The sequence below is a fragment of the Ictalurus furcatus genome, chromosome 18 (genome assembly GCF_023375685.1).
Source record: "Ictalurus furcatus strain D&B chromosome 18, Billie_1.0, whole genome shotgun sequence".
NCBI lineage: Eukaryota > Metazoa > Chordata > Actinopteri > Siluriformes > Ictaluridae > Ictalurus > Ictalurus furcatus.
In genome coordinates, this window is record NC_071272.1 from 15,062,939 (window position 1) to 15,090,696 (window position 27,758).

Below are 27,758 nucleotides of genomic sequence, written 5' to 3' on the forward strand. Positions count from 1 at the left end.
ATATCCGCGAATATCGAACGTCCAACCAACTTTATTCCAGTCACTATTATCTGCAACGATTTGTAAGTACTTACACATTTCACACATCTTTGTCATACTACAGTTATTTATCTCAGACTGGTATTTGAACATTATTGTTATTTGCACATCTACATTTACTGTATGTACCTACTGTATTATATTTGTTTATCACATTATCTCAACCTATTGCACAATTCAGTTCCTCAATTCGTATTTATTGCGCTTAACCTAATTGCCATTTGCTTCACTGGTATGCATCATTCTGTTTACCTTTACCTGAACACTGTTATCTTAACTTATCACATCATAGCCTTATTGGTTTCATCTAATTTATTTACTATTTGCACACCTGGTTGGATGCTAACTGCATTTCATTGCCTCTGTACTTGTACCCTGACAATGAGTTGAGTACAAGTTGAACCCAACCTAAAAAAAATGTGAAAATTGGACAAAAAGTTGGATTTTTTTCCCGTAAAACTTGCCTCAGGTGGTATCACTGTTTGCAGGACTAGAAGACCGATCAAATTAAAATGTAAAACGTTTTGGTTATCTAACACGAGACTATGCTATAGTTTGGTGTCTCTAGTCAAAGAGAGGCACAACTAAGCTATCATTGTATGGGTTTCGCTGCTACAGTGCCATGCAAAGTACATTATCTTTCCTTATTCTCTGCTCATATCGTGTTCACTTAACTTATACATATTCACGAACTCATATAGACATTTACACGCCTTGTTTTCCTGCTCAGTATGAGAGAATGTTTCAGTTTTAACAGATTTACTGGTGAAAGGAGATTCAGTAAATAATATTTTGACTGTTTGTGAAAAGATCTGAAGGGTTAGGAAGCAAGTGGAAGCAAGAAAGCAAACTAATGGACTGAATCCAGTTAATTCGCAGTAACTGCTTACTGGTGTTTTGGGTCCATCCCTCGTCTTCTGCGTGTATAACGGCCGCGCTTAAAGTTAATTGTACGGCCTTAATACAGTCAGCTTTTAAAAGTCGTCTCAGTGAGACTGCGCTTGTCACGTGGGGATGTAGCTCAGTGGTAGAGCGCATGCTTCGCATGTATGAGGTCCCGGGTTCAATCCCCGGCATCTCCACATTTTTCTCTCTACAGGCTCTCATAAAACCTTCGGGAAATCCATGCTGTGGGAATCTTGGGGACACAAATTTGATGACAGAATAAGTTACACAAATTAAACTGGTTATTTGTATTCCAGCTAGCCAGTCCTTTTTTCATTTTCAGTGTCTTCGTCCTCGGCTAACTGGACTGGCTGCTCAGTGACACAATTTCTCTATACAATTGAACTATATATTTGCCTTTGAAGAATTTCTAATCCACTAGGTTTATTTGCAAAAGCCACAAACGAGTGAACTAAATGCTATAACGTGGTGTACGATGGAACTTACTAAGAATTTGTAGGCTGTGTTCAGTTCATTTTAACTGCAGATACAGAGATATTTACTGGAACAGCGGGTGCAAATAGAAATTCCGTATAGTACACTGTCGAACTGCATCGATAACCTTTCCCAAAATACTATTATATATTTTCAAATCAAAACGCATTTGGTTCCACTGGGGCTCGAACCCAGGACCTTCTGCGTGTAAAGCAGACGTGATAACCGCTACACTATGGAACCAGTTGTTAAGGAAGTCCAGACAGAGTGCTTAAATACGGTCAGGATTAGAACATAAACACCAGATAACGTGACCGTGTTTTTCTATGGATAGATCTTGACTGTCTGAATAGGCATACTATTCCCTGGGCCAATAAAATTAATCTGGATCAAAATGATTTGGTAATCCCAAGTTTTGCTATACAGGATCAGGTAAACCATATTACTTTTGTGTTGGTTTTTCGAAGCAACATTGGCTTGGATCACCATACAAACTTTCTGGCCCAGTTGTTCAGAAGTACTCTGATTGGATTTCGGCTATCGGATTGGATCTAATCTTGAAAATTGGTTGTTAAAAAGAAAAAAAGAATTCTGAAAACAGAATAGATCATGTAATCCAATCCTGGTTTTGAACTGGTTCAAACCTACAGTATATGTTGTTCAAAACTTTTTAGTAGGATTAGGATACACGTGATCAGGGACGTCGCTAGGCCTATTTTATATTCAGAATATTCATTACCCCCGCCACCTCTTACTTTGTTTTTTTTTTAAATTAATTATACAGAGCATTATCACGGTTACAGTTCCACTGCTCACTCACACACTTGTTGCAGACTCACACACAGGCAGCGAGCGCGTAGAATGACGCGGTCACGCGCCCCTACTGGTCTTAAAGGGAATTGCTCCCTCACAAGGGATCGCACCAAACCGTATCAATCTTTCGATTACGCATGGTGTCATGTATACTCGGACATACAAATAAGTCTGTAGCTCGACAACACAGTAGCTCGATTATAACTGCCCAGTAAACGTAGTTGATGTAATTAACAAATACAGTATGCAGTAGTGTAGTGTTGATTGCCTTTTCATTCACTCACTCTCTCTCTAAATCAGGGGTGTCAAACAGGGGCCACATACTGCTTATTTAGATGTCAAGTTGGCCGGGCCAGTAAAATCATAGCATAATTACTTATAAATAACAATAAGTCCATGTTTTCCCCTTTGTTTTCGTGCAAAGAAGTACAAGTACGTTAGGAAAATCTTCATATTTAATGAAATATCCTTTTACAAAACATATCATGAACAACCTCAGATTTCTTAACACAAACATGTGCAATTTGCTTCTGATTATCATTTACATGTGTGTATTACAACTGGTCACAGTGTTTGTAAAAAAAAAAAAAGCAAAAAACTTTAAGTCACATGTATTTGGAACTGAAAAATATAGTATTGCACTTTAAAATGTATGGCATTGCATGAACAGTAGGATTCCACCAAACCAAACTCTTTTGTAGTGAAGCTGTTGACTAACATTACACTGCACATTTTTAAACTACTACTACCGCAAGGATTCATTTTCACAGAACTGTGTTCTTTAAGTACATTCAGTGTCTGAAGCAGCATTTTAAAGGAGTTAGTCATGTCTAGACTACTTTGTTTTTGCTCCTGAAACTTGGCATCTTTTGGTCTGCACAAGTGCATCAATATCAGGCATCATGATCTGAGTAGCAGCCAATGTTCATTCGGGACACACGAGTTCCGCAGCCTTCATCATGCAGAATTTTAACGATCTCACCGTCGGAATACGGATTTGATGCTAATGCTATTTCATTAGCAATTAGGTAGCTGGCTTTTACAGCTGCTTCACTGACCTCTCGGCTCCGAGTCAAAATGGACTGTTGTTTCCTCAGACCCACCAGCAATTAATTTATCTTCTCAGTTTCCTTGCAAGCTGTCGTATTTTTCGCCATGATGAGTCTCATAGTGGCGCCGAATATCATATTCCTTGAGCACCGAAACTTGTTGCATACACACGAATCACACAGGTGCATTACTACCATCTGCTGTCTGAGTCCCAGAATGGTGCCGCGTCTTGTACTCTGTATTTGTATCAAGTATTTTGGCTGCATAGTTCAACCATTTTTGCTTTTGGATGGATGGGGACAAAGTGGACTTTAATTTCTTTATTTTGATATTAGATCAGTCTCTAACACAAATTATTAGAGCAAAAATAACCGTGTTTCTAATGATAATGGGTCTTTATTGGTCACATATACATTAGACCACAGTGAAATTCATTTCTTCGCATAACCTAGCATGCCAGGAAGCTGCGGTCAGAGCTGCTACAGCACCCCTGGAGCAGAAAGGGTTAAAGGCTTGAACCCCCACCCTTCCGATCAGTAACCCAGAGCCTTAACCACCACTGCCCCGCTGTTCCTATAGATTTTACACCCATTGCTATTCTAAAATAAAATAAATCTCTAGTGACATCCCTGCCTGTGATCCAAAAAAAATCAGGATTATCCTGATCACAGCAGATGGGTGGATTCAGCAAGGATTTCAGGAACAAAATGTAATAAAACTTTAAATCTGGTCAAATAATACAATGTTTCTATGATGTAGTATATATATTTATTTATATTTTGCACTTGATTTCTTTAACCATTACTGTGATAAAGTAGATAAAGTATACATCAGGCTACCTTTCAGTACAGTAAAGTAAAAAAAGAAAAGATTTTGTCCCCATAAATAATCCCCCAAAGAGCTGTCAATGTAATGTATGTGTGCACATATATATATATATATATATATATATATATATATATATATATATATATATATATATATATATATATAAACTGTCATTTGTCACTGTATATTAATTACAATGACACAATCATCAGAGATGAACCAGTAAAAAGTATGAGAATGTCAGAGGTTAGTCTGGGTCTTCAGTTGGCTCAGGTGCATCATAAACATCATCACAGAGAGGGACATTGTGCCTTGTAGCAATGTTGTGCAGGATAATACAGGCAAGGATTATACTGCACGCTCCCTGTGGTTGTACTCGCAAGCAGTTTAGGTATGCAAAGCGCCTCTACAGAACTCCATTAAAGTGCTCATTTGCACATCTTGTTTTGCAATGAGGTGTGTTGAAGTGTGCCTGCACAAGTGTGTTTGCTGCAAGAAAAGGGGTGATCAGCCATGGTAGGAGTGGATAGGTACTGTCTCCTAATATTATGCCATCTGGTCGGTTGGTTTGGAGCTCTCTGTATAGAGCACCTTACCTCAGGATGCGTGCATCATGGACAGACCCAGGCCACCTCACGACGCAGTTTGTGATGATGAGGCCAGCGTCACCCAGAAGCTGGATGTTGATGCTGTGCCTCCCCATTCGACTGATGTACTCCCACTCCCTCTCATGAGCTGTTTGTATATGCACATGAGTACAGTCAATAACCCCAATAGTATTGGGCATGTTTCCTAAAAGAAAAAAACTTGTGCTTGGTCTGGGCAATCTGGTCATCTTTTGGAAATGAAACAAACTGACTGACAAGGCTGGCCAATGCGATTGACACAGCTTTCACCGCATCACTCACAATTGATTTGTCCACTCCTATGTTGTCACCAACAATTTGGTAGAAAGTCCCAGATGCATAGAAGCGCAGAACCATGAAGACATGTTCTTCTACAGACAGAGCGTGACTCCTTCGGGTTCTGTGTTGAAGTTTTGGCCTGACAAGTTCTGCAATGTACTTAATATCAGCATTCCCAAAGCGAAACCAAGCATACAGTTCCTCAGTTGTGTATTGCGCTAGTGGTTTTGTACACTCAACGTACACTTTGACAAAATCCTCTCCTACCAAACTGGTGGTGGAAGTGATGGACAATACTTGTCAAGTCAGTGCCTCTCTGTAAGTTCTCTCAGAAATACTGAATAAGATGGCTGTGTGATTAGTCTTTTCAAACACACACCCAGTAAACATCAATTAGCAGATGTGCTTTGGCTTGTGTTCAGTTAACTCAATCATGCCAAAGGCCTATGAATTGTACATTCACTATACTAAAGAGGTGGAACTATGGACTCAAAAGGACCTAATTTTACCATTGCAGAAACGCACACACTGCTGGAAGGTGTTAGGTGCCATTATGACTCAATAGCAGGAAGTTTTAATTCTGCTAAGGGTGGAGGTTGGAAATTGACTAACAAAAAGAAAAAAGCCATTTGGGATGAAATCACCCAAAATGTGAATGCCATGGGGTGTGGCCAGAAGAGGACTACAGAGCAAGTGAAATTTAGATGGAAAAATCTAAAGACCAGGGCAACAAAGGACCACGCTGAAGCAAAAAACACCCAAACAGGCAACAAGCCCTTTAGGAGAGGTGATTTCACAGATGTGGTTCTTGACATTATTGGAGATGGAAACTCGCAAGCTCTGCATGGGATTCAAGGTGTTGTAGGGGATGGTGAGTCCATGATTGTAGTGGAAAGCGAGTCAGTTCCTTCTAATGCAAAAGAAGCATTTTTTTCTGCATCCCAGCCCTGTTATTGAGTTAGAATGTGGATCTTAACTGGCTGAGCCAGTAATCATTGCCACAGGAGCTCAGAAAAGAGGCCAGAAGTGTTCTTTGCCAAACAAAGGTGATGATGCCTATAAGTCACTTGTTAAACAAGAAGATGAGTCAGATGAGTACCCAGTTGTTCAGAAGTAATCTGAATTCGGCTATCGGATTGGATCTAATCTTGAAAATGGGTTGTTCAAAAGAAAAGGTTTTCTGTCGGCTATTCCACAAGACGTGTTACTTCCGCATTCTCTGAATACAACAGAAGTGTGGCAGTGACGCAATTCTCTTTATATTACGTCACTGACAATTGGCTATTCCTTGTGCCCAAGAAACTGATCTGTTATGTAGTACCACAGTTTATTTTTTTTATTTACTGTATAAACAATTTTTGCTATTCAGTTATATTTTTTGACACCACAGAAAATGTCTTATGTCATATTCCCCTCTCGCGATTCCATACACCGGTATTTTTTGTTTTAAACACTCAGAGTTTTATTATACGAGACGTAGGCTATTAGACACCCAGAGTTGCAAAACATGCAAACTTGCAAAACATGCAAAACATCTGCATCCCTCTTGGTTTCTGGCTGGTTTTCTTTTGAAAACCTTGTCGAAAACACATGTATAAAATTCCCCTCCTCCTTTACATCTGCCACAATCTCAAACAAAAAGTCCTTTGATTCCTTTTTATTTTTATTTGGTAGTTTGGCTACAAAACAAAATGTTTATTTTCCCATTTTTATTTTCATGGGTTACGACGTGGTCTGGAAATTACAGCAACTCAACATAACTCAACATACTTAACTCAACATACTTAACTCAACATACATACTTAGTAGTATGTATGGCCAACATAGTAGTATGTATGGTCAGAAAGCTTAACAGTTTTGACATTCATATTTTCATTCCAACGTAATGTGTATAACGGTTAATGAAACTGTCAACACGTTTGAGTTCGTGAGTCTCTTTTAAGGAACACACATGCGTGCACACACGCACGCACGCGCACACGCACGTACGCGCACATTCATAATAGTATAATTTCTTGGTTAGTTTGGTATTTGTATATAGGCTTATAATACTATTTGGCATCCAAGCTGATAGTCATCTAAAATGATAGTCTATATGTTTTACAGTTCCAGAATTTTGTACAGCATAAACCCCTAAAATCACTGCTTCCTGCAACCGCAAATGCAGAAAGGCAGACTTCACACCAGGATGCGCAGCGCGCTGGGAATAAATAAACATGGCGGATCTGTACCATGCAGCACAGTAAAGGGGTTTAACCGACGAGATAACAACATCAGAGAAGACAGAAAGCAAAATCATGATGTTTGTTTGCTTTTTTCTCCCGTGCGTGAGCATTCCGAGATGGAGCATGTTCTCTCCTTAGGCTATAAATGGATCTCTGTTCCAATATCACACCGTTTGGACTGCTCGATTCCGTTTTAAAACACTATTTATAAACAGGCTTATATTGGACGAAAATAGCTATTTAACAAAGAAAACGGCTTAAGAAGACTATGGGATTCAAGGTAAGAACGCATTTTGTTTTTCTTACGTGCATCAGCGCCCTAGACTAAATTAAACCGAGTCACGCGCTTCTGAGCGTTTCACTTCCTTTTAATAAATAATGAAATCCAGTGGTGCATATTTAGCGTTCCAATCAATAAATGCTGGCTTTCAGTGAAAACCGGACACGCACCTGACCACCTCAGTGGTGCCAATTCTGAAGATGGTTCACGGACAAATATTATAATCCCAGTAAAATGGTGTTAATACGCATGAAAGACTGAGCCGTTTATCTTCATGTGTCTGATTACCCTGCTGGGGAAAAACACAATAGAAACCATAAAATGAATTCTAATGGCTTCCACTACAAATACCGTTACAAACCATCAGTAACTATTAAAACCTTTGCCATTATTGGTCTTTAATGGTATGCACTAGACATAACATGACACCAATAGAAGGCAACAAATTACCAATATAGACCTACAGGGACCATTACAGTTTCCATTAAAAACCAATACGATTCCCATTATAACCATTAACACCATTATAGAAAAGTGCTATATAAATCTAAGGAATTATTATGATTACTACTACTACTACAAACCATTGGTAACCATTACTATTTTTGATCCTTAAGGGTATCCACTAGACATAACATGCCACCAATAGAAGGCAACAAATTACCAGTAGAGACCCACATGGACCATTGCAATTTCCATTAAAACCAATACAATTCCTATTATAACCATTAAAACCCTTACAAATTCTATGAGGTTTTCTAAACTGGCTGTCATTTATTTGGAATCACTTGCAAGGGTGTTCTTGTGAATGATTATCTGCTTAACCTTCATGTTATGTTCATTACTTAGTAATGGTTATTCTATTGAATATCAAATCATATATAATCTTCAAATCCTAGTTAAATCTCCATTATACTGTGTATGAACAATGCTTATGTGGATAGACTGTGAAAAATACTGTTACATGCTTAGGGATCCACCTACTAACCTTTGTGCAAGTGTGCACACAGCTGAATGTGCTATTATTAGTGGTGGTTTCACATGACATTTCAGTAAATTTTATTCCATCTTGTTACTCCCAAATGAGCTGAACATCTTATGAGTAATATCAATGTGCTTTTATAAAAATACTTTTCAGGTTTGTTTGAGAACTTGGCAAAGAACTCCTATAACTCAATGAAACAAATTCATTCATTATTTTACTTTCTTTTTTACTGGTGAGGGTTACAGCGGCAACAAGGCTGAGGAGGTCAGTCGAGACTTGTCTATCGCTGACTTCAGTTTCTAGGTCTTTTTGGAAGTTTCTGTCCCTAGCTTTGTTTCTCTAGCAAAACAGATGTACCAATTTGTCTATTTTAGGTTAAAAACTGATGCTGTTTTATGCCTGAACTGAAACCCAACACTCATCTGATGCTGACATCTTTACAGGAACCAAGCTTTAGTGTTTGTTCATGAACCATGTTATGGTACCCAACATTTACATAACCAGAATTTCAGGTCGGTGCATTCAGTTATTTTTTCTCCCAGTAGTCTTTCACCCTTAAGATGTCACATGGGTCATACTTGGCACAAGTGACTTGTGCTGTGTGTTTACTGGCATGAAGAACCCTACATGATTGCAATGCAAAACGGAGAATGTTGATAGCAAAAGAGCTGTGTTTCTAGTGACCACTTCACATACATTATTTCATGCAGGCTACATCCTGCAGATTTAGATGGGATAACGCACAGTGAGTTGCAAAATATTTTCATTTGATTACACCTGAATGTGGGACAGCAGTGGGTTGGACTATGTAACCATTTTGGAGGGTTGAAGCAAACAGAAGACAGAAAAGAGTCAGTATGTAAGTTTGCACCTATATGTACGCATGTATGAACATGTATGCTTACTGAACTTAGAAAATGAGGGCACAACTGAAAATGCTCATATTTTTTCTAGTTATTGTTCACGTACAATTATATTTACAATTACGTTAATTTTGCAGCTAGAATAACCAAAGAAATTATAACAAAAATCTGGCTTGTCTAACATGATCACAACATTATAATGAGAACAGTAAGATCAGAATTACATGCACAGGACAAAAAAAACCTCTTTAAAAACAGCTTCTTTTGAAAACAGGTCTGCATGCATACTTCCTTTTTTACTGGCAAACTGCAGCTGCAAATAATAGTTGAAAGCTTGTGCTGCTAGTTTATTGTGCATGTTATTGTTATTGCCATGCAGGATCATTTCACAAATGACATTTTTTATTGTGCATCATGACACATATGGCGCATATGTGTGTAGGTTGTTTTAGGGATATGCACAGGAAGGCTTAATGTTGTAAATGTTGTTTTTAACATTTAACATGAGGCATTGTTGTTTTTAACATATTAAGGAAATTAGTTTACTTCTCATCACAGTATAATCAACAGAAGTGAGACTCATGAAATCAATAACAATAACATCCAATATATACGGTATAATTTATGAAAGTATAACTTTTATAAGAGTTTTCTGAAGCAATAATTGTTTTTTTTATAGCATCAAAGCAAGGAAGATAAAGCAAAAGATAAAAGCAGAACTACACATCCACAAACCCAGATGGAGAGAGCTGATACAGTTTTAAACAGAAGTTCAGTGAATTATGCTTATTCCATCATCATGGAAACCCCAGCTAAACGTGTCTGGTTTAGTTTTGTTATGACCCAGTGCTGTTTACTTGCCAGTAACGACAAGGGATCATTTAGATTTGTGAAATTTATTAAGGACTTGATGCAAACAAAGGAGTGTGATGAAGTGGGGCGTAACACATGATGTGCATCATCTGGTTGAATGAATATATGAAGCACTGTTGCATTTTGGATGATTAATCTGCTCAAGACATATAATGCCATTCAGACATTTTTTTGGAAATAATTCCAGTGACAAAGTGCTGAGTATTTGGATATTCTCAGCTTTAATTTATTTAAGATATTGAGCCCAATTTTTGTGCAGGTGTAAGAGAGAAATTAAATGGTATAAGGCTAATGGGTGTAAATAAAAATTTTTTAGGGTTAAAGTGGGTGGAGTGGTGCAACGGAGGATGTATGATATATTAAAGTACTTTATCTAAAGCATTTGTTAAAGCAACCTTGTTGACTTCACACAATGGTTAAATTATTTTTTCACAATTTTTTATGACCCAAGTTTGTGGATATAAATATAATGATCACGTTTACAGTACTTGTAAATTGAAGGCACAATTGACATTTTTCAGTTTTCCTAATTGTTCAGTTTTTTCTACACGGACATTTACAGTTGTGTTCATTTGGCAAAAACAACAAAGTGTACCCAAAAACTCTCTTGTCTAGCACCGATCACAACATGCAGGATAATGTATACCTAAAATTACAGTGCCCTCCACTAATATTGGCACCCTTGTAAATATGAGCAAAGAACGCTGTGAAAAATTAATTTTTTGTTTTTTTATTTAGTCAAATTTATTTACTTTATTGTTTAACCTTTTGACCTTTTTGTTTAAAACTTTCACATTCAAAATTCACAAAAATACTCTGCTCTTATGGAACAGGCGGCAAATGATTTTTAAAGTCTCACATAAGAATGAACTTGGATTTTAAATTTTTGAAACGCATACTTTCAGTCATCCTGTCGTGTGTATGTCTGGCCTCCTTTTACATCGTCAGCATTTTCATCCAAGCTCATTTAAAATGAGAATTGTACGTCTCTTCCAACTTGAGAACTACAGTCACATAATTCTTTTTTACACAGAATCTGAGCCAGTGTCACAGGCCATTATTATTTCAGCTTCACTTGGACATTGAGTGTAGTTTGGCCTCCTCTGTTTTGCAGAAAGCCTGCATTTGACACATGGTTCAGGATCACAAAACATTTTCTGTGTGTGATGAACATACCTGAGCCATGCAAATTCTTGAATCCAAGAAGTCTTGAAATGCCTTTCTGCACTTTTACTTGGATATTCATTGATTGACACGGAAAGATGATCCTCTGTGTCTCTGTCGTTTTCTATCTCTCTCGTGCTGGCACAACTGGAGCCTGCTTTTTTTATTAGGTGTGTTGGTGCTCAACAGAGATGAGGATTGTTCTGATATTTTTCATTTTAACATGTCTTTCTGACATGGAAAGCTGATCCTCACTTTCCCCATGCGTTTTTTTTTGGCGTTCTGCATGAATTAGATTTTTTTTTTAAAAATTATTTATTTAAAAATATAAAAATTTTCATGCACAGCGTTTCATTTTATTATGTCAACACAACAAATTTGATAGGCTACTCCTCACAGAACACGCAATTAAAAAGACATTCCGTACACATTTTAAAGTCCTAATGTTTAAATTTATATTGTCGCCAGCGGCGACCTCAGCAAAAAAATATAATTCGCAAATAAATTTTTTTGGTTTAATTAATTTGCGACAGTTTTAGGCATAGTCTGGAACCCTGCAAAAGTTTAATTCCTTTGGTTTTAAATGAAAAAAATTGTAATCCTGATAGGATTCCCTTTTTTTATTATTTATTTATTTATTTTGACCTGTAATCTGATTACTTTGTCTTTTTGACGTAACTGCAATGGATTACTTGTAATGGTAACTATCTTTTTTTTTGTATCCTGATTACATCACTCTGTTACATGTATTCCATTACTCCTCAAGCCTGTTAACGATCCATCGATTATGGATCAATGTATCGATCAAATAACCAACGTGCCGATGTATCGATACAATGCGTAAACATCAATGCTTGTATAATTTTTAAGAAGGACCATAGCCAGAGTGGCGCGTACCCAGGTCCTTACCATGGAGATATAAACAAACCATGCCACATGCTGTGGCATGAGGTAGCTGCCAAAAAAGCATATTTCTTACTGAAATGCTTCATATTTGTTTAAAAGCAAACCAACATTTTTGTTCATGTTATAGTTGGACTTTTTGTACCAGAAAACAATACTCGGTATGTAATTTGTTATTTATCTTTATATTCTTGTTGAAACATATCAGTAATAACTAGAACGGGATAGTAAAAACTGAACTGAACTTATCCAAGTTCTTCCACCATGAAAAAATGGGCTGGTCTTGGGCATTAAACTCCTTATTCTACATTGTTTGTATATTTGGTATATGGTGAATGGTCTGCACTTACATAGCACTTTTTATCCAAAGTGCTTTATACTGTGTCTCATTCACCCATTCACACACACACACCCGCACACCAATGGTAGAAGAGCTGCCATGCAAGGTGTTAACTTGCCATCGGGAGCAATGTGGGGTTCAGTGTCTTGCCCAAGGACACTTTAGCACATGGAGTCATGTGGGCCGGGAATCAAACCGCCAACCCTACAATCAGTGGACAACCCGCTCTACCACCTGAACCACACCCGTCTTTATTTAGATGCAAATTTGGGGGGATTTTTTTCCTGGTAGTTTAGATAAGCATCTGAAAAGTGTGATTCTTTTTCCATGTGAGTCCTATGCTTTGTCCAATCAGCAGCGAGCATATGGTGTTCAATACAGGCCTACCCTTTCTGTTTTGATTTAAATGTTAATGTGTTTCTGATTTTGCTGTTGTGTTTTCACATTTATTGATGTGTTGCTGAATTTGCTGTCATGTTAATCTTTTGTTAATGTTTTTTGTCTACCCAGGCTTTTGTCACCATTTTCTCCCCTCCTTTGCCTGTTTACAGTACCTGTATCTATTTGCATTGACTGTATGCACACTCACCATCCACTTTATTAGAAACACCTGCACATTCATGCAACTATCTAATCAGCCAATCATGTGGCAGTAGTGTGGTGCAAAAAAAATCATGCTGATACAGGTCAAGAGCTTAAGTTAAAGTTCACATCAATCATCAGAATGAGGGGAAAATGTGATCTCAGTGATTTTGATTGTGGCAAGATTGTTGGTGCCAGACTGGGGCTGGTTAGATTTTATTATTATTTTTTTTTATATAATTGCTGATGTCCTGGGATTTTTGAGCACAACTGTAAGAAAAAGTTTGGATTTCTGCTGAGGCACACAGACGGTAGAGTCTTAATTTGGCACCAGTAGAATGAATCTCTGGACCAACCTGTCTTGTGTCAACAATCCATGCTGGTGGAGGTTGAGGCACACTTTGGGCCTGTTAATACCAATCAATCATCGCTTGAATGCCACAGTTTATTTGAGTATTGTTTCTGATCATGTGCATCCCTTCCTGGCCACAATTTACCATATTCTAATGGCTTCATGCAACATGTCACAAAGCAAAAGTCATATCAAACAGGTTTCATGAACATCACAATGAGTTGAGTCTTCTTCAGAGGTCTTCCCAGTGAATGAATCTGAATCAAACAGAGCACCTTTGGGATGTGGTAGAATGGGAGATTCAAAGCTGAAAGTTTGAAAAAAAAAAAAAATCTGCAAGTATTGCGTGGTGCAATCTAGTCAAACTGGAGCAGAAACTAAAAGGAATGTTTCCAACATTCTTGTGGAGTCCATGCCATGAAGGGGTTCACTGAAGTTAAATAAAAGTATGGCTTGATGGGGCTCAAGTACAAAACTGTCTTGCCAACAAAGTAGTAAGTGATGGGAAGTTTTGAACGAATCTTTAATATGACTCTGAAACAATGCGTTGTGTCAGAGATTGATTCGTTCGTTTTGTGTTGACCACGCATGCGCTGCAACATCCTCATAGGTTCTGTACAGGAAACAGAAATTATTAGTTCACCTCTCGAGTCTTTGGGTTCGAGTCGTTCATTCATCACGTCACAGCCCCACTGCATTCAGCCTATGAATGACTCGGAGGTGAGGTGAACTAACAGACTGCATAGCCTGAAGACCCAGCTAAGCAATTATTTAATCATTTCTGTTTCTCATAATTTGGCCTTGGCTGCATTAGCCTATAGTTTATTTTTTATTCCAAATGTCATCAACATTTGCATAAGTACTAGATGTGTTGGGGAATTTAACATGTAACATTTTAATTATATTCTGCTGAAATGAACGAAATTACTTGAAAAAAGATACGTTTATTTTGCTGAACGAGATTCAAAGATCCGAGTCAGTAAAATGATCCGGACTTCCCATCACTAGTGTGAACGGCTGAAAGACTTAAATACTGGCTCTCTTCTTCTCAGTGATGAGTGGGTGTCAGAAAGTTGTGCAGTGCCACCTTGTGCACCGGGGTATTTCTGTTTTTCAGTAAGCATCATCTACTGCCAGGGAGTGAATCTGCACTTTCATTCAGCGCGATGCTCGCATTTAACGCCTGGGTGTGAATACAAAAAAAACGTGTTGAAAAACGGACTGTTTAACACACTGCGAAAAATGTCCCGGTGTGAACAGGCCCTTACTGTGAACCATATACTCAAGTACTGTAACAAGAGTACATGTAGTTTGTTACTTTCCAACCCTAGTCATATCTTACAAAGAACAGGCCTAGAAAATTATGGAGGGCCATATGTTCTACATGTTATACCATAATCTTACAGCTCAGTGTTCTAAGTACTACTCGTCTAACTTTCTCTGACTCTCTTCAGAGTGTATGTCTGTGTCTAGCTGCCAAGATCCTGTAATGCAAATTCTCCCACTCTTTCCAGCTCCAAATGCTTCGAAGTTCATGTTAAATAAATATTTATAGACTTAACCTTGCTGTTCTCATGGCAACCGAGTGTTGCCATCTGTTGATCATTCTTTCTGATTCATGCATCATGATTAGAGTCTTAGTTTCACTGTAATGCTGTATTGTCGTTTTCTGCTCCTCACCCAACCACATGATTCAAGTCTTTGTCTGCATGCTTAAACGTGATACTCACACAATTTATACAAAAACATTCTCCTGTAGTAGAGGCAGTAACACTACCCTTTGCACTTGCACTTAGATTTCTTTTCTGCTGTCACATCTGTCTCCTGTTGGTTACTTATGGTTAGAGTTCCCCTCTGTGAATTCTTAACCATGTCATCTTATTTGCTGTAAAGTTATTAGGAAATGATTCTTTCTTAAAAAATAAATAAATGATTAGAGTGAATATAGCGTACCTTTTAAAACCCGTTTAGGAAAAAGTTTTTCAACTTCAGTCCAGGGAGCCCTCTTGCACTGAGTGGTTTGAAGTTTCCTTAAAACATGACTGAACAGCTTGATAATTACATAATCAGTTAGAGCAAATACAGTTTATTTACTTTCACAGGTAAGGCATGCATATTTTTTGGTACAAAATATATATCCTTGAGAGCACAACTCTCTGACCAATGGGATCAATTTATAAAGTTTAGTATCCCCCCCCCCCCCTCAGACTGAAGACACCTGCTCCAGGGTGTCAGTCTACATGAATGGTCAGAGCAGTTCAATTGGTTTAAGGCACAAACTGAATTATCTGAAAAGATATATCTGTGTTAAATCTGCACCTGATCTCATCTTACAAATAATCAAACATGTAAGTCAAGCATGTTCTAGCTTGTAGCACATTTCTCGCTGCTTGCAGCTTTGTGGAATGAGAATGCACTGAATGTCTTTTTAAACAGTGGCTCTAAAATGTCATTATAGGATGTACAGTTTGATATTCTCAGAATATTTTGAACAAAATTTGAATGAAGAAAACTGAAGTGACTGAGTCATAGATAATGCAAAATAATGTGCATTTTTGTCTGTATAAAAAAAGTAAAAAACAAACAGAGGTTATAAACAGAGGTTACAAACAGAGGTTTAATATTATAACAAAAGGCATTACAGGTTCATCATATCTTAAAAATGAATAAGTTAATGGACCTAATTTCACACTGGGCAAGTCACAACGGTGTCTTAAAATAAGTCTTTTTTTAATATCCACCTTTTTTTTCTTTTTCTTTTGATGGTTCACTCCCTCCTTCATGCTGTCCTAAAATGTAACACCCAAAACGTTTGTCCTAGATATAAATTCACTTGATGATTATCTGTGTCTTTCCTAGGTCCCAGGTGCTGCAATGGATCGAGTTAGCCTGCTTTGGCGGTTGAGGCGTCGAGCCCGTCGTGGAGTTTTTTGCATGGCCCTATTTTGCATGACCATGGCTGTACTGTATACACTGTGTGCTGAAAACAGTGTACCTGTCACTGATGCCATCTTTGGGGTGAGGGCAAGGACTAGGGCACAGCCAAGGGCGCACACTATTGTAAAGGTGTGTATTTACTCACCTTTTATCACCAGGGGAAGTATTTACTTCCCTTGTATGTTCCAAAGTACACACTCACAGTTTAAATTTAAGAGCCGCTACACAAAATAACAGCAAAACGCAACTTAAATAAGTTTTATTCATCCATTAATTACAGGTGCTTCGGGGAGCGGGTGGATCAAAACCGATGTATGTGGACCCTCAAAAGCTCCCGGGTGTTATTCCTGGAGATCCTCAAAAGCCTATCCCTGTCCTCTCATCCTTAAACTACTCAATGGAGGCAAGTCAAAAGGAGCAGCACCCTGTGAGCAAAGAAAGGGAACGACATGGGCTTCTTGCTTGGCTATTGGGCAGACCACTGAGTCGTGCACTTGAGACCGTTATAGGGGGCCGAAGAAAAGACACAGCCGGCCATAAAGTGGAAGATTTCTTTGTCGCCAAGGGGAAGGGTGGAATGATATGGAATGATGAGATGTCCAGTAGCATGCTGGACAAAAGGCTGAAGAAGGTGGTGCAGAACTATCAGGTGAGAGGTTAATGAGTTTTTGCTGGAATATCTCCAACTTTAGGCCAATATGAAGAACAATTTCATGAGAATTTTATCTGGCAAGAGAATTATTTGAAAGAAAACTCGCATGCATGATTCAGATGAGGGAATTGCCATAGATAATTTAAAAAGGAGTGCCAGAAGTTACTGGAAATCAGTTGCTGAACAGAATCAGCAGGCATTCAGTTTCGTTATTATACTGTATATATTGCATTGTAAGTACTTTAATCACTGACGTCAGAATGATTTGTCGTTTTTGTCAAGAACTATTTGACTAAGAATTACAGTGTCAGATGAGGTTCTACTCTGGTAAAATGGATTTTGAAGAAAAGAGCTTTTATCTTTGGTTTTGAATGGTGCCCCTATGTTAACACCATCATTAATTAATGATAATTCAAGTTGAATATTAACTGGTATCAAAAACCTTTTAAAAAATTTAACCTGGGTGCTTGATTGGTAATCATTTCCAGCAGACCACACACTTCTGGGAGGAATTATCACAATAATACCTGTATGATGATACCCATCTGTTAGACTGTGAGAGAATGTTTCACAAAATCCTCATGACTTCTCCAGTTAATCTGAGCATAGCACATGTGTGTATATTATGACTGGACATCACCCTTTAAAGGAAAAGCAATACTACTGAAAAAACTATTTTATTCAGTGAATTCAGAATTGCACTTAGAAAATCAGTCTGTCTGTTTACAAATAAATCGGACTAAGAAATGTTTGGTTAACATGCATAAATCTTGCATACAGTACATTGCAGACCACAGATACGCCTTCATGGCAAAGGTATTCCCTCATGGCAGTGGCCTCTTTTAGCAGGATAATGCACCCAAATTCCTCAGATCTCAATCCAAAAGAGCATCTTTGGGATGTGCTGGACAAAGTAGTATGATCCATGGAGGCCGAACCTCGCAATTTACAGGACTTAAAGGATCTGCTGCCAACGTCTTGGTATCAGATACCACAGTACACCTACAGAGGTCTTGTGGAGGCCATGCCTCGATGGGTCAGAGTTGATTTGGCAGCACAAGTGGTTTTAAAGTTATGGCTGATTGGTGTAATTATACATGTATAGATGGTGGGCAAAAGTTTGCAGACTTTTTATTAATAAAAAACATACACTTTAATGTGTACTGGTACAAAATAATGAAAATTATCATTATAACAATAATTTCCCTGAAACATGTATTATGATTAAGATTATCCTCAATAATCCATTCATCCATTCAACTGTTTAATCAAGAGATTACACAGTTGCATAACGTGTACCACTGACTTGATTTCACTCTTTGGATGAAGTGAATGTTACCTAAACACAAGACCTAAATTCATTTGAACCATTATCTTTGTGCCTGAGCTTTCACTTTATTTTTGTAATAATTGCCTTCTCTCTTTTAGGCAATGAATAAATATGGCGTGAATCTCTCCAGATCAGAAGGCGGAAAAAGACGGGTAAAACTGAGTGGCCCAGAGCTCTTGTGCCAACTCAAAGAGATGGTGAAAATCACCACATTAACACCAGAGATGGAGCCATTTACTAAATTTCCCTGGGCCTCCCAGCTGCCTGCACGACCCCTGACCTCTGCACTTGGTCCATTTAAAACATGCGCTGTTGTGTCGTCTGCAGGTTCTCTGCGGAACTCTGGACTAGGGAAAGAGATTGGTGTGTATGATTTTCATCTTAATTAAGAGAACAGTTTCCTTTAAAAAAATTATTTACACTTAAAATGAAACTTTCCACTTAACTCAAACATAATCGATCATGTTGAAATTCATGACATGTTCAAGACATGTTTGGTGTCTGAATTTTTTTTTACAGGAGCTATGTAGCTAATTAATTACTATTTCTGTTACATTTTTAAAAAATAAAAGAACAATATGTTATCCATTTATAGTCCACAAATCATGTCAGTTCCTGTTGTTATAAGCAGCTGTAAACAGTCGTTCTTTCACCAGCCTCTCTTAACCTAACATTATTATATATTTAAATGTTTAGACGATTTAAAGAATTGTTAAATATTTTTAGGGGACCAAGCACCGAAGGTTAGTAGACACTATTTGAATTATCTTCGTCTTCTTCATCTTCTTCTTATTATTATTTTGTACTGGTGTCTGTGGCAGTTGATAAAATGCTGTGTACAGTGGTAAAGGACGGTATAAGCTAGCTACACAGCAGTTTTGTTGTACATCACTCAAGCACTCTAGTGCCACCAATCGGGCAATTTGGACATACTCTTACAATAATAACTCCACAAAGCAACTTTGTAGAAACGTGATTCCACATTCATCTGATTCTTTAAGTCATGCCATATTCATGATGCCATGATGCTAATTTCTTCCATAATTATTATTATTTTTTTGCCTCTTCTACAAATTTTGTCCAATCATCATGAAGATTGGATTGTAGCATTGTAAGACAATCCGAAACAAAACTTGATTCTCTGACTTTTGATATGTGGGACGTTTCGTCCATAACGTGTAAATGAAGTCGCAGAACATGAAATGAGGGCATATCTTAGCAACACTTTTACATACTGACATCAAACTTGTCACGTATGTTTATCAACATCTATTTCTAACACACAAGCTTTGACTTTGGTTTGATTTTTTTACATTCAAATTTTGGACATCTCTTTGAGAACAAGTGATGGTACAAATGACTTTGGATCTTCCTCCATCAATAAGGGCTGGGGACAGATAGTGCTTGGTCTTGTTAATCGCTGCTTGCAGCTATGTTTTTTTTAATTATTATTATTATTTCCATAACCACAAATGTGTGTTGTCTGTCTAAATATTAAAGGAACTGTGTTGATGATTTAAAAAAAAATAAAACAAACAACAACAAAAAACTACAGCACAGTAACTCCAGAATTGGATGAAATCCAAAGTAGCATTTAATCATGCATAAAGTAAAAAAAATTGTGAAACAATTTCATTCAATTAGACGTCTTCCCACATCTTCAATATTAAGATATCAGCACATTATTTCATTTAGCTTAATTTGTGACAAACAGGACAATAAACATCACCACAGGTTTAATCCATCTTATTTAATGCTTTGTTTGTTTCCAGATGCCCATGATGCAGTAGTACGATTCAATGCTGCACCCACTGTGGGCTTTGAGAAAGATGTGGGCTCTAAAACTACAGTGCGCCTGATCAATTCACAGGTATTTTTAAAGTTTCAATCGGGGAAAAATATCCAATGATTGTGTAACATAGGACAAATCTAATGACAAGTATTCACTTTAAGGTGATGGCATCAGAAGATCACCACTTCCTGTCCAGTTCTTTATACAGCAGTGGAACATTAGTGGCCTGGGATCCTGCCCCTTTCTCCTCAGACCTAATTGAGGTAAGCATGTTCATTCCATCTCATCTGTCCGCCATTAATGGCCTGGCAGAGCATCACTGGGGGAGAAACCCAGCATCTGGTGATATCGGTCCAGTCATTGACTGCAATGTATTTGCAACCAGGAATTAAAGATTGCATTTCATATATGATTGTTAGTTTGCCTGAGCTTGTGCTTCCTGAGAAACAGCTATTTAAACTTAACTATTCCACAGTTTGGGGGAAAAAAAAGAGCAGTTCAGTGATTGATGGTAGGATCTCTGTTGGGTTAAGGGAAAAAATTGGAATTAATCAGTAATGTTTGTAATGTAAACATCACAGAAAATTCAGCGCTAGAAATTTATCTGAAATAACCCTAGATTTATTCTACAAGCCATGGATAACGACTATACAGAAATTACAACCATATAATTACAGCTGCTCACAGAGAGAACAGCAATTTCTAAGGTGAAAAAATGAATGCTGTTGTGACAACCTGTATGAATACTAGGAGGAGTAATGTAGGTGACTTAAGTTTCCTCTCTTTGTTTTTTAAGTGGTACAACAATACAGATTATCCAATATTTAAACAATATCAGCGGTACAGACGGCTGCACCCACAACAGCTGTTTTATATCCTACATCCCAGCATGGAATGGCAGCTATGGAAGCAGCTACAAGATAACATGGCTGAGCCTATTCAGAAGAACCCACCTTCCTCAGGCCTACTAGGTATGCAGTGTTCAGTGTTACACTTACAGTACTGACGACACGAGAGAAAAAAAAAAACTTGTTTACTGGTTATTCTTTAGGTACATTCCTTAAAATAACAAGTGTTAAAGCCCTTAATTACATACTTGTTTTAGACACAGAAAAATCATACATTTTTGTTACAAGTTTGAAAAGTATAGTCAAACCTACAGACTTTTACAGTATGCCAATACTACCATTATAACCTCCAGATTTATATTGTAAAATGTCGATCTGGGTATTAATTCACACAAGTCCCTACTTTTTTCTATAATTCAGAAAAATTAATTACATTAATGTAATGTTACTGAAGTACATTTAAATTAATTGAAAATTTATTACATTTATTACATTTAATACATGGGCATAAATGTTTGCTCATCCAAAACATTAACAAAACACAATACAGTACAATTATATTCACTTTTATACACTATCACCATTTCTGTAAAAACGTCCCCTTTTCCCCTCAGGGACAGTACTGATGATGTCACTATGCGACGTGGTCCATGTCTATGAGTTCTTGCCGTCACGGCGCAAAACCGAGCTCTGCCACTACTATCAGAACTTCAGAGACACAGCCTGCACCATGGGTGCCTACCACCCTCTGCTTTATGAGAAGAACCTGGTGAAGAGGATGAACCAGGGTTTTGACAAAGACATCTATAATCGTGGCAGGGTGACGCTGCCTGGATTTAACACCTATGACTGTACACAGATTTCCAACTCTTCAACTTCTTCAAAGGCATACATGAAAGACTTAAAGGTTTAAGTAATAAATTAAATGCATAAATAAAATGTAATTATTATTATTATTATTATTATTATTATTATTATCATAACTTAGCATTCAGAATGTGACTGTATTATTTATTGCATGACAATGTATGATTACTGCAGTTTATTTGGAAAAACAAAGATGGTGTGCAGGAAGCTGGCTCCCACCCCATAAGCTGTACATGTATTTATTTATAGGCTATTTGTTAATGAGTGCTTGAACACCTAAAGAACATTTATTTGCCATCATCAGTCGAGAGAAGGGGAATTTTGAGGGACACATATAACACATGGATAACATGTACTCTGCTTTTTAGCTGAATAGTTAGGACTGGCCAGATTATTAGTTAAATCTACCAATTACAGGAGATGCATTTTGTACCTATATTACAGACTGTAGCTCATTTGATGCTATGCATAATTTGTCAGCCCCAATCGCTCAATGAATAGAGATCACCAAAAGGACAGCACTGACCTGATGTTATTTTGGGTGGTTGGCCATTGTTTTTTTTAGCACAACATTGACACTGACAAATCATTCTGTCTGGTGTAGGTATGAGTGTGTAATTTATTTTATTTTATTTTTTACACCCTTTAAAGTGATCCTATAGTGATGCCTTTCACATGTCGTAAAGTAAGATATCATGAAATACACAAAATAGTAGCAAGACGGAACATATAAACTTATTTATTTATTACTCCAATTGGTGTCCACTTTGGTGCAGGTGTTCAAAGGGAATTATGTTGGTCAAAAAGGGAATAATTAAGCTTATACTCAAAGATTTCCACAAAATGGGTGAACAATTTGGTTTTCAATCAAATTGCCATTCAGTATATCATTTTTAATTATTTGATTGCAAACAATAATGATGAGAAAATGTACAGTACATTAATTCCATTTTCAGTCAGTCAGCCATGCAGTATTTCCTCTATATGGCCAAAGGTTTGTGGGCACCTGACCATCATACCCATACCCATGGTTCTCTCCCTGTATAGAATGTCTTTGTACACAGTAATAGTACAATTTCCCTTCACTGGAACTAAGGCGCCCAAACATGTTCCAGCATGACAGTGTATACAATGGTCCATGGAGACATTCCTTGTGAAGGTTGGAGAGTCCTGATCTCAATCTCACTGAACACCTTTGGGATTAACTGAAACCTGGATGTTCAAAAAACATATAAGTGTGATGGGCAGGTCTCCAAAAACAAACATTTGGCCATATGGTGTATTTATGCAGGTTAATACTGAAGTTCAATATTACAAATAAAATGTTGATGTTCTGTGTGATTTTCTGTTAAATAATTTTTCCCCACCATTATTGTTATTTTTCAAAAATCACACAAAGGTCATCATTATTGTTTGCCACCAAATAACTAATAGTAAGTACTTAACTGCCATTTGAATGAAAAAAGGGTGGTCTCTGACTTTTGTACAGTATGTAATTTGACTGCAAATAAGAATGTGCAAGTCATTACAAATTCAGAGAGCATTGATGTCCACTTTCGATAAGAGCCTGTTAATCTAAACAGAGCTACTTTTAAAAATCATTATTATTTCTTAATATGCATGCAGTCTTCTATGATGTCTCTTTAAAAGGCCCAAGTCAATGCAAGGTTTCAATGTATATATGCATTTGTTTATTGCACTGTGAGGCTTTATACCAACAGAAATACTGTTCAACCTCATTCTTTACAGAATGTTCCTGCATGTGTAGCTTAAATTGCACTGCACCCTAACTTTGATAAACTTGTTTCATTCTTTATGTCATTCTTGCAAAAAGATGTTTACTGACAGTGCATGAAAGTTTGGAGTTTGGTTTTGTTGCCACAAAAAAGACTTGTTCTCATTTGTGATTCACAGTAAGCCTGATTTCTGGGTATTGGCTTATTCATGAGATCACATTGAGCATCATCTGCATTCTCTTGAACCATCTCCAGATGTGCCGGAGGAGTCTAGCATGAAAACTACACTGCAAGATCAATGTAAAAGAGACCTATGCACATTTCATTCCCACTTAAGAAAATTACAACCATATATTTATGTGTATTAAGTATATTTTCTTATGTATTTTTAGAATTAGACCTGTTATTTTTCTCTCTGTACAATGCTAAGTTATTTAAATATCCTCTCAGCAGACACAGTAGACATTCAAATGCCAAAGCTGTTATGCATGTGACTCAGTTCCTATGGGCCCTTGGTTGTGATGTTGAGAAGAAAAAAAAAACCAGCATGTACACCAGAAGTAAAACTGTAAATGAGTTTTATAGATGTTTTGTTGTTTTTTCATGTCACTTTTTATTCCTTTTGTTAACTTACAATTGTGATTGTGTGAAGAAGTATCTAGACAAAATAAGCTGCATTGTACTTGTCCACTGATTACACAATCTTCTCTTTGTCCTCTGAACTCAGATGATCAAAAGAAAACAAGATTCTTTGAGAAGAAGTTAAAGAACAAACTATGACTACATTATATAAATATTCTATACATCTTGATTGTATTGCTAATTCTGCTTGCATTTTCAGATGCAGTACATGTAGTAGTGCATGACAGCAGTTTACATTTGTGTTTAAAAAATGGCAAAACTGACACAGTAGCGTATGAAGATATTCTTAACCACCTACTAAAAGCACACATTGATTCTGTGCACATTTTCATTTGATCTAAATCACAGTAATATAATCACTGTATAGACCAGTGTTAAAAAACACTGACACTTCCGTCTCTGCCACTAAGGCCATTTTAGGCATCCATCCATCTATTTTAATCTCACTGTCTCATCTAGACAAACTTGCCGTTAGTATCTGTTTCACAATCAGCTTGTGAAATGGTTTGTTTTTCACCTTCGTTGCGATAACCAAGAAAAGTACAATTAAACCTCTTAACATTCCAAGCTTTCTGTACTCTCGTAGTGCAATTATTTATTTATTTATTTATTTATTTATTTATTTATTTATTTATGGCCACAGTTGCCATTAAGCATGACAATTTGCCACGTGTCACTGTAGTACTACTGTGTATGTATGAATTAAATATAAAATATGTGTGCTTCAGTGTTTGCGGGCTTTGAAATGTTATCTTTAAGAAAGTCAACTGTATGCATGGACTTCAATGTTTATCATCTGAATTTTTTGGGGAGGGTTTTTTTTTTTTAACACAACATGAATTCCATCACTATTACCATATGGAATTTTCAAGCACTGAGCTCATCAGCCATTGAATTAAAAGGTTTAAACACTGACTTCCACAAACAAATTTAACATCATCATCCTAAAGGAGACATGGTGCAAAACTGACAGTCACTCAGTGTCCCCAAAGCTATAAGGAAATTCTAGTACACTTTCAAAAGCTGAGCACAGTGGGCCAAGGCTCAGGGGGTCTGATACAAATCACACCTGCACAGAGTAATAGACGCTTTTAAAACAGGAAAATAACACATTTGTCTAAAAATGAGAAAAAATAAATACTGTCTTCACAGGAGGATGTATTCTTTAGTACCATATACATCCCTGTTCCATACAGTCTCTGTACTGCTCTGAGGACATGTTTGTAGCGTTAGGGACAGAAAACATCAGGACAAAATGATAAAACACACCAGTTCTAAATTTAAATTGGTCATTTTACAACTATTCCATTTGGTTCTGAGTGTAGGTTTCTACCATCTAATCTGGATCAAACTCTGTTAACCCCAATCTATAAAACGAGATAATGTGTAGCATCATAAACTCAAGATTTTTTAAATCCCTTATTGAGCACAATGTCTTGACTAATAGTCAGATTGGATCTGACTGGAAATTACAAACTGTTATTAAATATGCACTTGTTTTATTGCCTATTAAAAAGGCTTTTGACTCCATTTGGCATCAAGGATTGTTTAACAGAATTTAGGCAAGTCAGTCCCTCCAGGATTTAGCTTTTTTGTAATCGCAGAAATTAACACAAAATGAAGCAAAATCCGCAATATTCGGAGGCGCTTGCTATTTTTCCGAATTACCGCAGATTTGTGCCAAGACGTATCATGTGACGTAATCACAACACACATTCAGCCAAAATCCTCTTTGATTCACGTGCGTCGATCATGAGTACAGCTAAAAGGTATCATTTACCAACAAACATCACTACAAAAGACAGTGCAAAATAATTACATGAAATTGCAATTTTGCCAATTCAAGTAGTTTTACACAAAAAAAGCAAAATACTTTTGGAAAATTTTGAAAAAAATAAACAATAAACAAACACATTTCATCTCTCGGAAGCATGGAGTGACACAGGGCTGCTGATAATTCCTTTATATATGTATATAAAAGAATTGGCAACCTTATTAGAGAGGTCTGCAGCTACTGGTCTCACTCTACAAGACTCAGAGATTAAACTCCTGCTGTATGTGCTCAGGCTCTACAGCAGAACCTGGCCCAGCTGGAAGAGTACTGTCACACCTTGGCCCTGACATTCAAACTCCAAAAAGACAAAAAAAAGATCCAGCTTGCAGGGAACAAAACAGATATTTAGGTTAGGTACATATGAAATTGAGGATTCCAAAAATTATAGTTACCTAGGACTAAAATAACTTCAACCTGACAGTGAGTAGACTGAGAGAAAAGCTTTCTGTCATAAAATGACAAACGTTTATGGAAATTCAAGTTAAAATTTAGCTCAGAATATTGGAATCTGTGATTGAACCAATAGCTCTGTATGGCAGTGAAGTGTGAGGTAGACTTAAAAATCACAAACTGGACAAATGGGACAAATATCCAGAGGAGAGACTGTGCCAGCATTGCAGTGTAAATAAAAAAAAGAGACAGAGCTACACTTCCTCACTGAATGCACAAAATATAACCACATCATAACAGAAATCTTCACCAAAATTAGCAAAATCATTTAATAGCCTCTCTGACCCTGAGAAAACCCAGGAGAGCTGCACCATGAGTGACCATGTCATCTAACGTTTAATCTTTTTTACCGTGTTTTTGAATATATGTATATTTGTATCTATTCATTATTTCTGGGTTTTTTTTGTTTGTTTGTTTTTTTTTACATGTTCTCAAAGACTTGTCATGCCAATAAAGCAACTTTTAAATTTGAGAGAGAGAGAGAGAGAGAGAGGAAGAGAGATAGAGAGAGAGAGAGAGAGAGAGAGAACAGCACCATGTAGCCAAGAAGTGTGAACTGTGATACCTAGTGTGAGAGTTCTTATGCAAATATACTGATTTGCATGTAGGTCAGCTGTGCCAGGTTTGCCAGGGAAAGTCTCTCTCACACACACACACACACACACACACACACACAGAGATCAGGAGCTGCATTAGTGATTTATAATTTGTTTAAACATTTCAAGCCTGTAATGCTCATCTGAGTTCATCCTTACTTTCCTCTGCATAGCAAGCACAGTAAACAGAAAAGCTGTACAAATAAACACTAAATTTATGGTTCTGTCTGTCTTTTGTGTCATTTGTTCTTTGATTAGACAGTGTGTGCTCAATCTATCAATTTTAAATTTCTCCTCCAAACACATTTTAGGAGAAAAATGATGATAGAGTAAATAATCCACTTCGTTCACTTTCATTACACACCCCGACTGAGTCCCTTAAGCTGCTGCTGTTGTATTACTAAAGCACAACTGAAACGGGCTAAAATACACTATGGCCAAAAGTATGTGGACACCTGACCATTACATCCATATGTGCCCAGGCCAAAACCA

The 27,758-nt window shown here is 37.2% G+C and overlaps 1 protein-coding gene and 2 non-coding genes across 9 annotated transcripts; 2 read left to right on the top strand and 1 right to left on the bottom strand.

Moving 5' to 3' along the window:
• Positions 1-25,915, top strand: st6gal1 (ST6 beta-galactosamide alpha-2,6-sialyltranferase 1). 7 transcript variants are annotated; one of them, XR_008388341.1, is made up of 10 exons: positions 7,057-7,520; positions 16,442-16,648; positions 16,800-17,168; positions 18,600-18,864; positions 20,274-20,371; positions 20,455-20,556; positions 21,090-21,264; positions 21,756-21,992; positions 23,923-24,312; positions 24,472-25,915. XR_008388341.1 is itself a non-coding variant. In XM_053648052.1 (10 exons), the coding sequence occupies exons 1-9, from the start codon at positions 7,509-7,511 to the stop codon at positions 24,021-24,023; spliced, it is 1,566 nt and encodes a 521-aa protein (XP_053504027.1). In that variant the 5' UTR covers positions 7,057-7,508; the 3' UTR covers positions 24,024-24,044; positions 24,195-25,915. The 7 variants fall into 7 exon arrangements, 6 of the variants coding, with proteins under 6 accessions (XP_053504029.1, XP_053504028.1, XP_053504027.1 ...); XM_053648052.1 differs by having other exon boundaries at positions 23,923-24,044; positions 24,195-25,915; XM_053648054.1 differs by lacking the exon at positions 7,057-7,520 and adding an exon at positions 1-62 and having other exon boundaries at positions 23,923-25,915.
• trnaa-cgc (transfer RNA alanine (anticodon CGC)) lies at positions 1,050-1,121 on the top strand. Its single transcript has one exon. It is a non-coding gene; the product is annotated as a tRNA-Ala (tRNA).
• Positions 1,590-1,662, bottom strand: trnav-uac (transfer RNA valine (anticodon UAC)). The gene has a single exon. It is a non-coding gene; the product is annotated as a tRNA-Val (tRNA).
• Positions 25,916-27,758: the final 1,843 nt, after the last annotated feature.

What these genes read in the sequence shown, in the direction of transcription:
- st6gal1 (XM_053648051.1), top strand. An exon ending in AGGTGGTGCAGAACTATCAG is followed by an intron (nt 17,169 to 18,599) that starts GTGAGAGGTTAA and finishes TCTCTCTTTTAG; the next exon opens with GCAATGAATAAATATGGCGT. An exon ending in ACCTTCCTCAGGCCTACTAG is followed by an intron (nt 21,265 to 21,755) that starts GTATGCAGTGTT and finishes TTTTCCCCTCAG; the next exon opens with GGACAGTACTGATGATGTCA.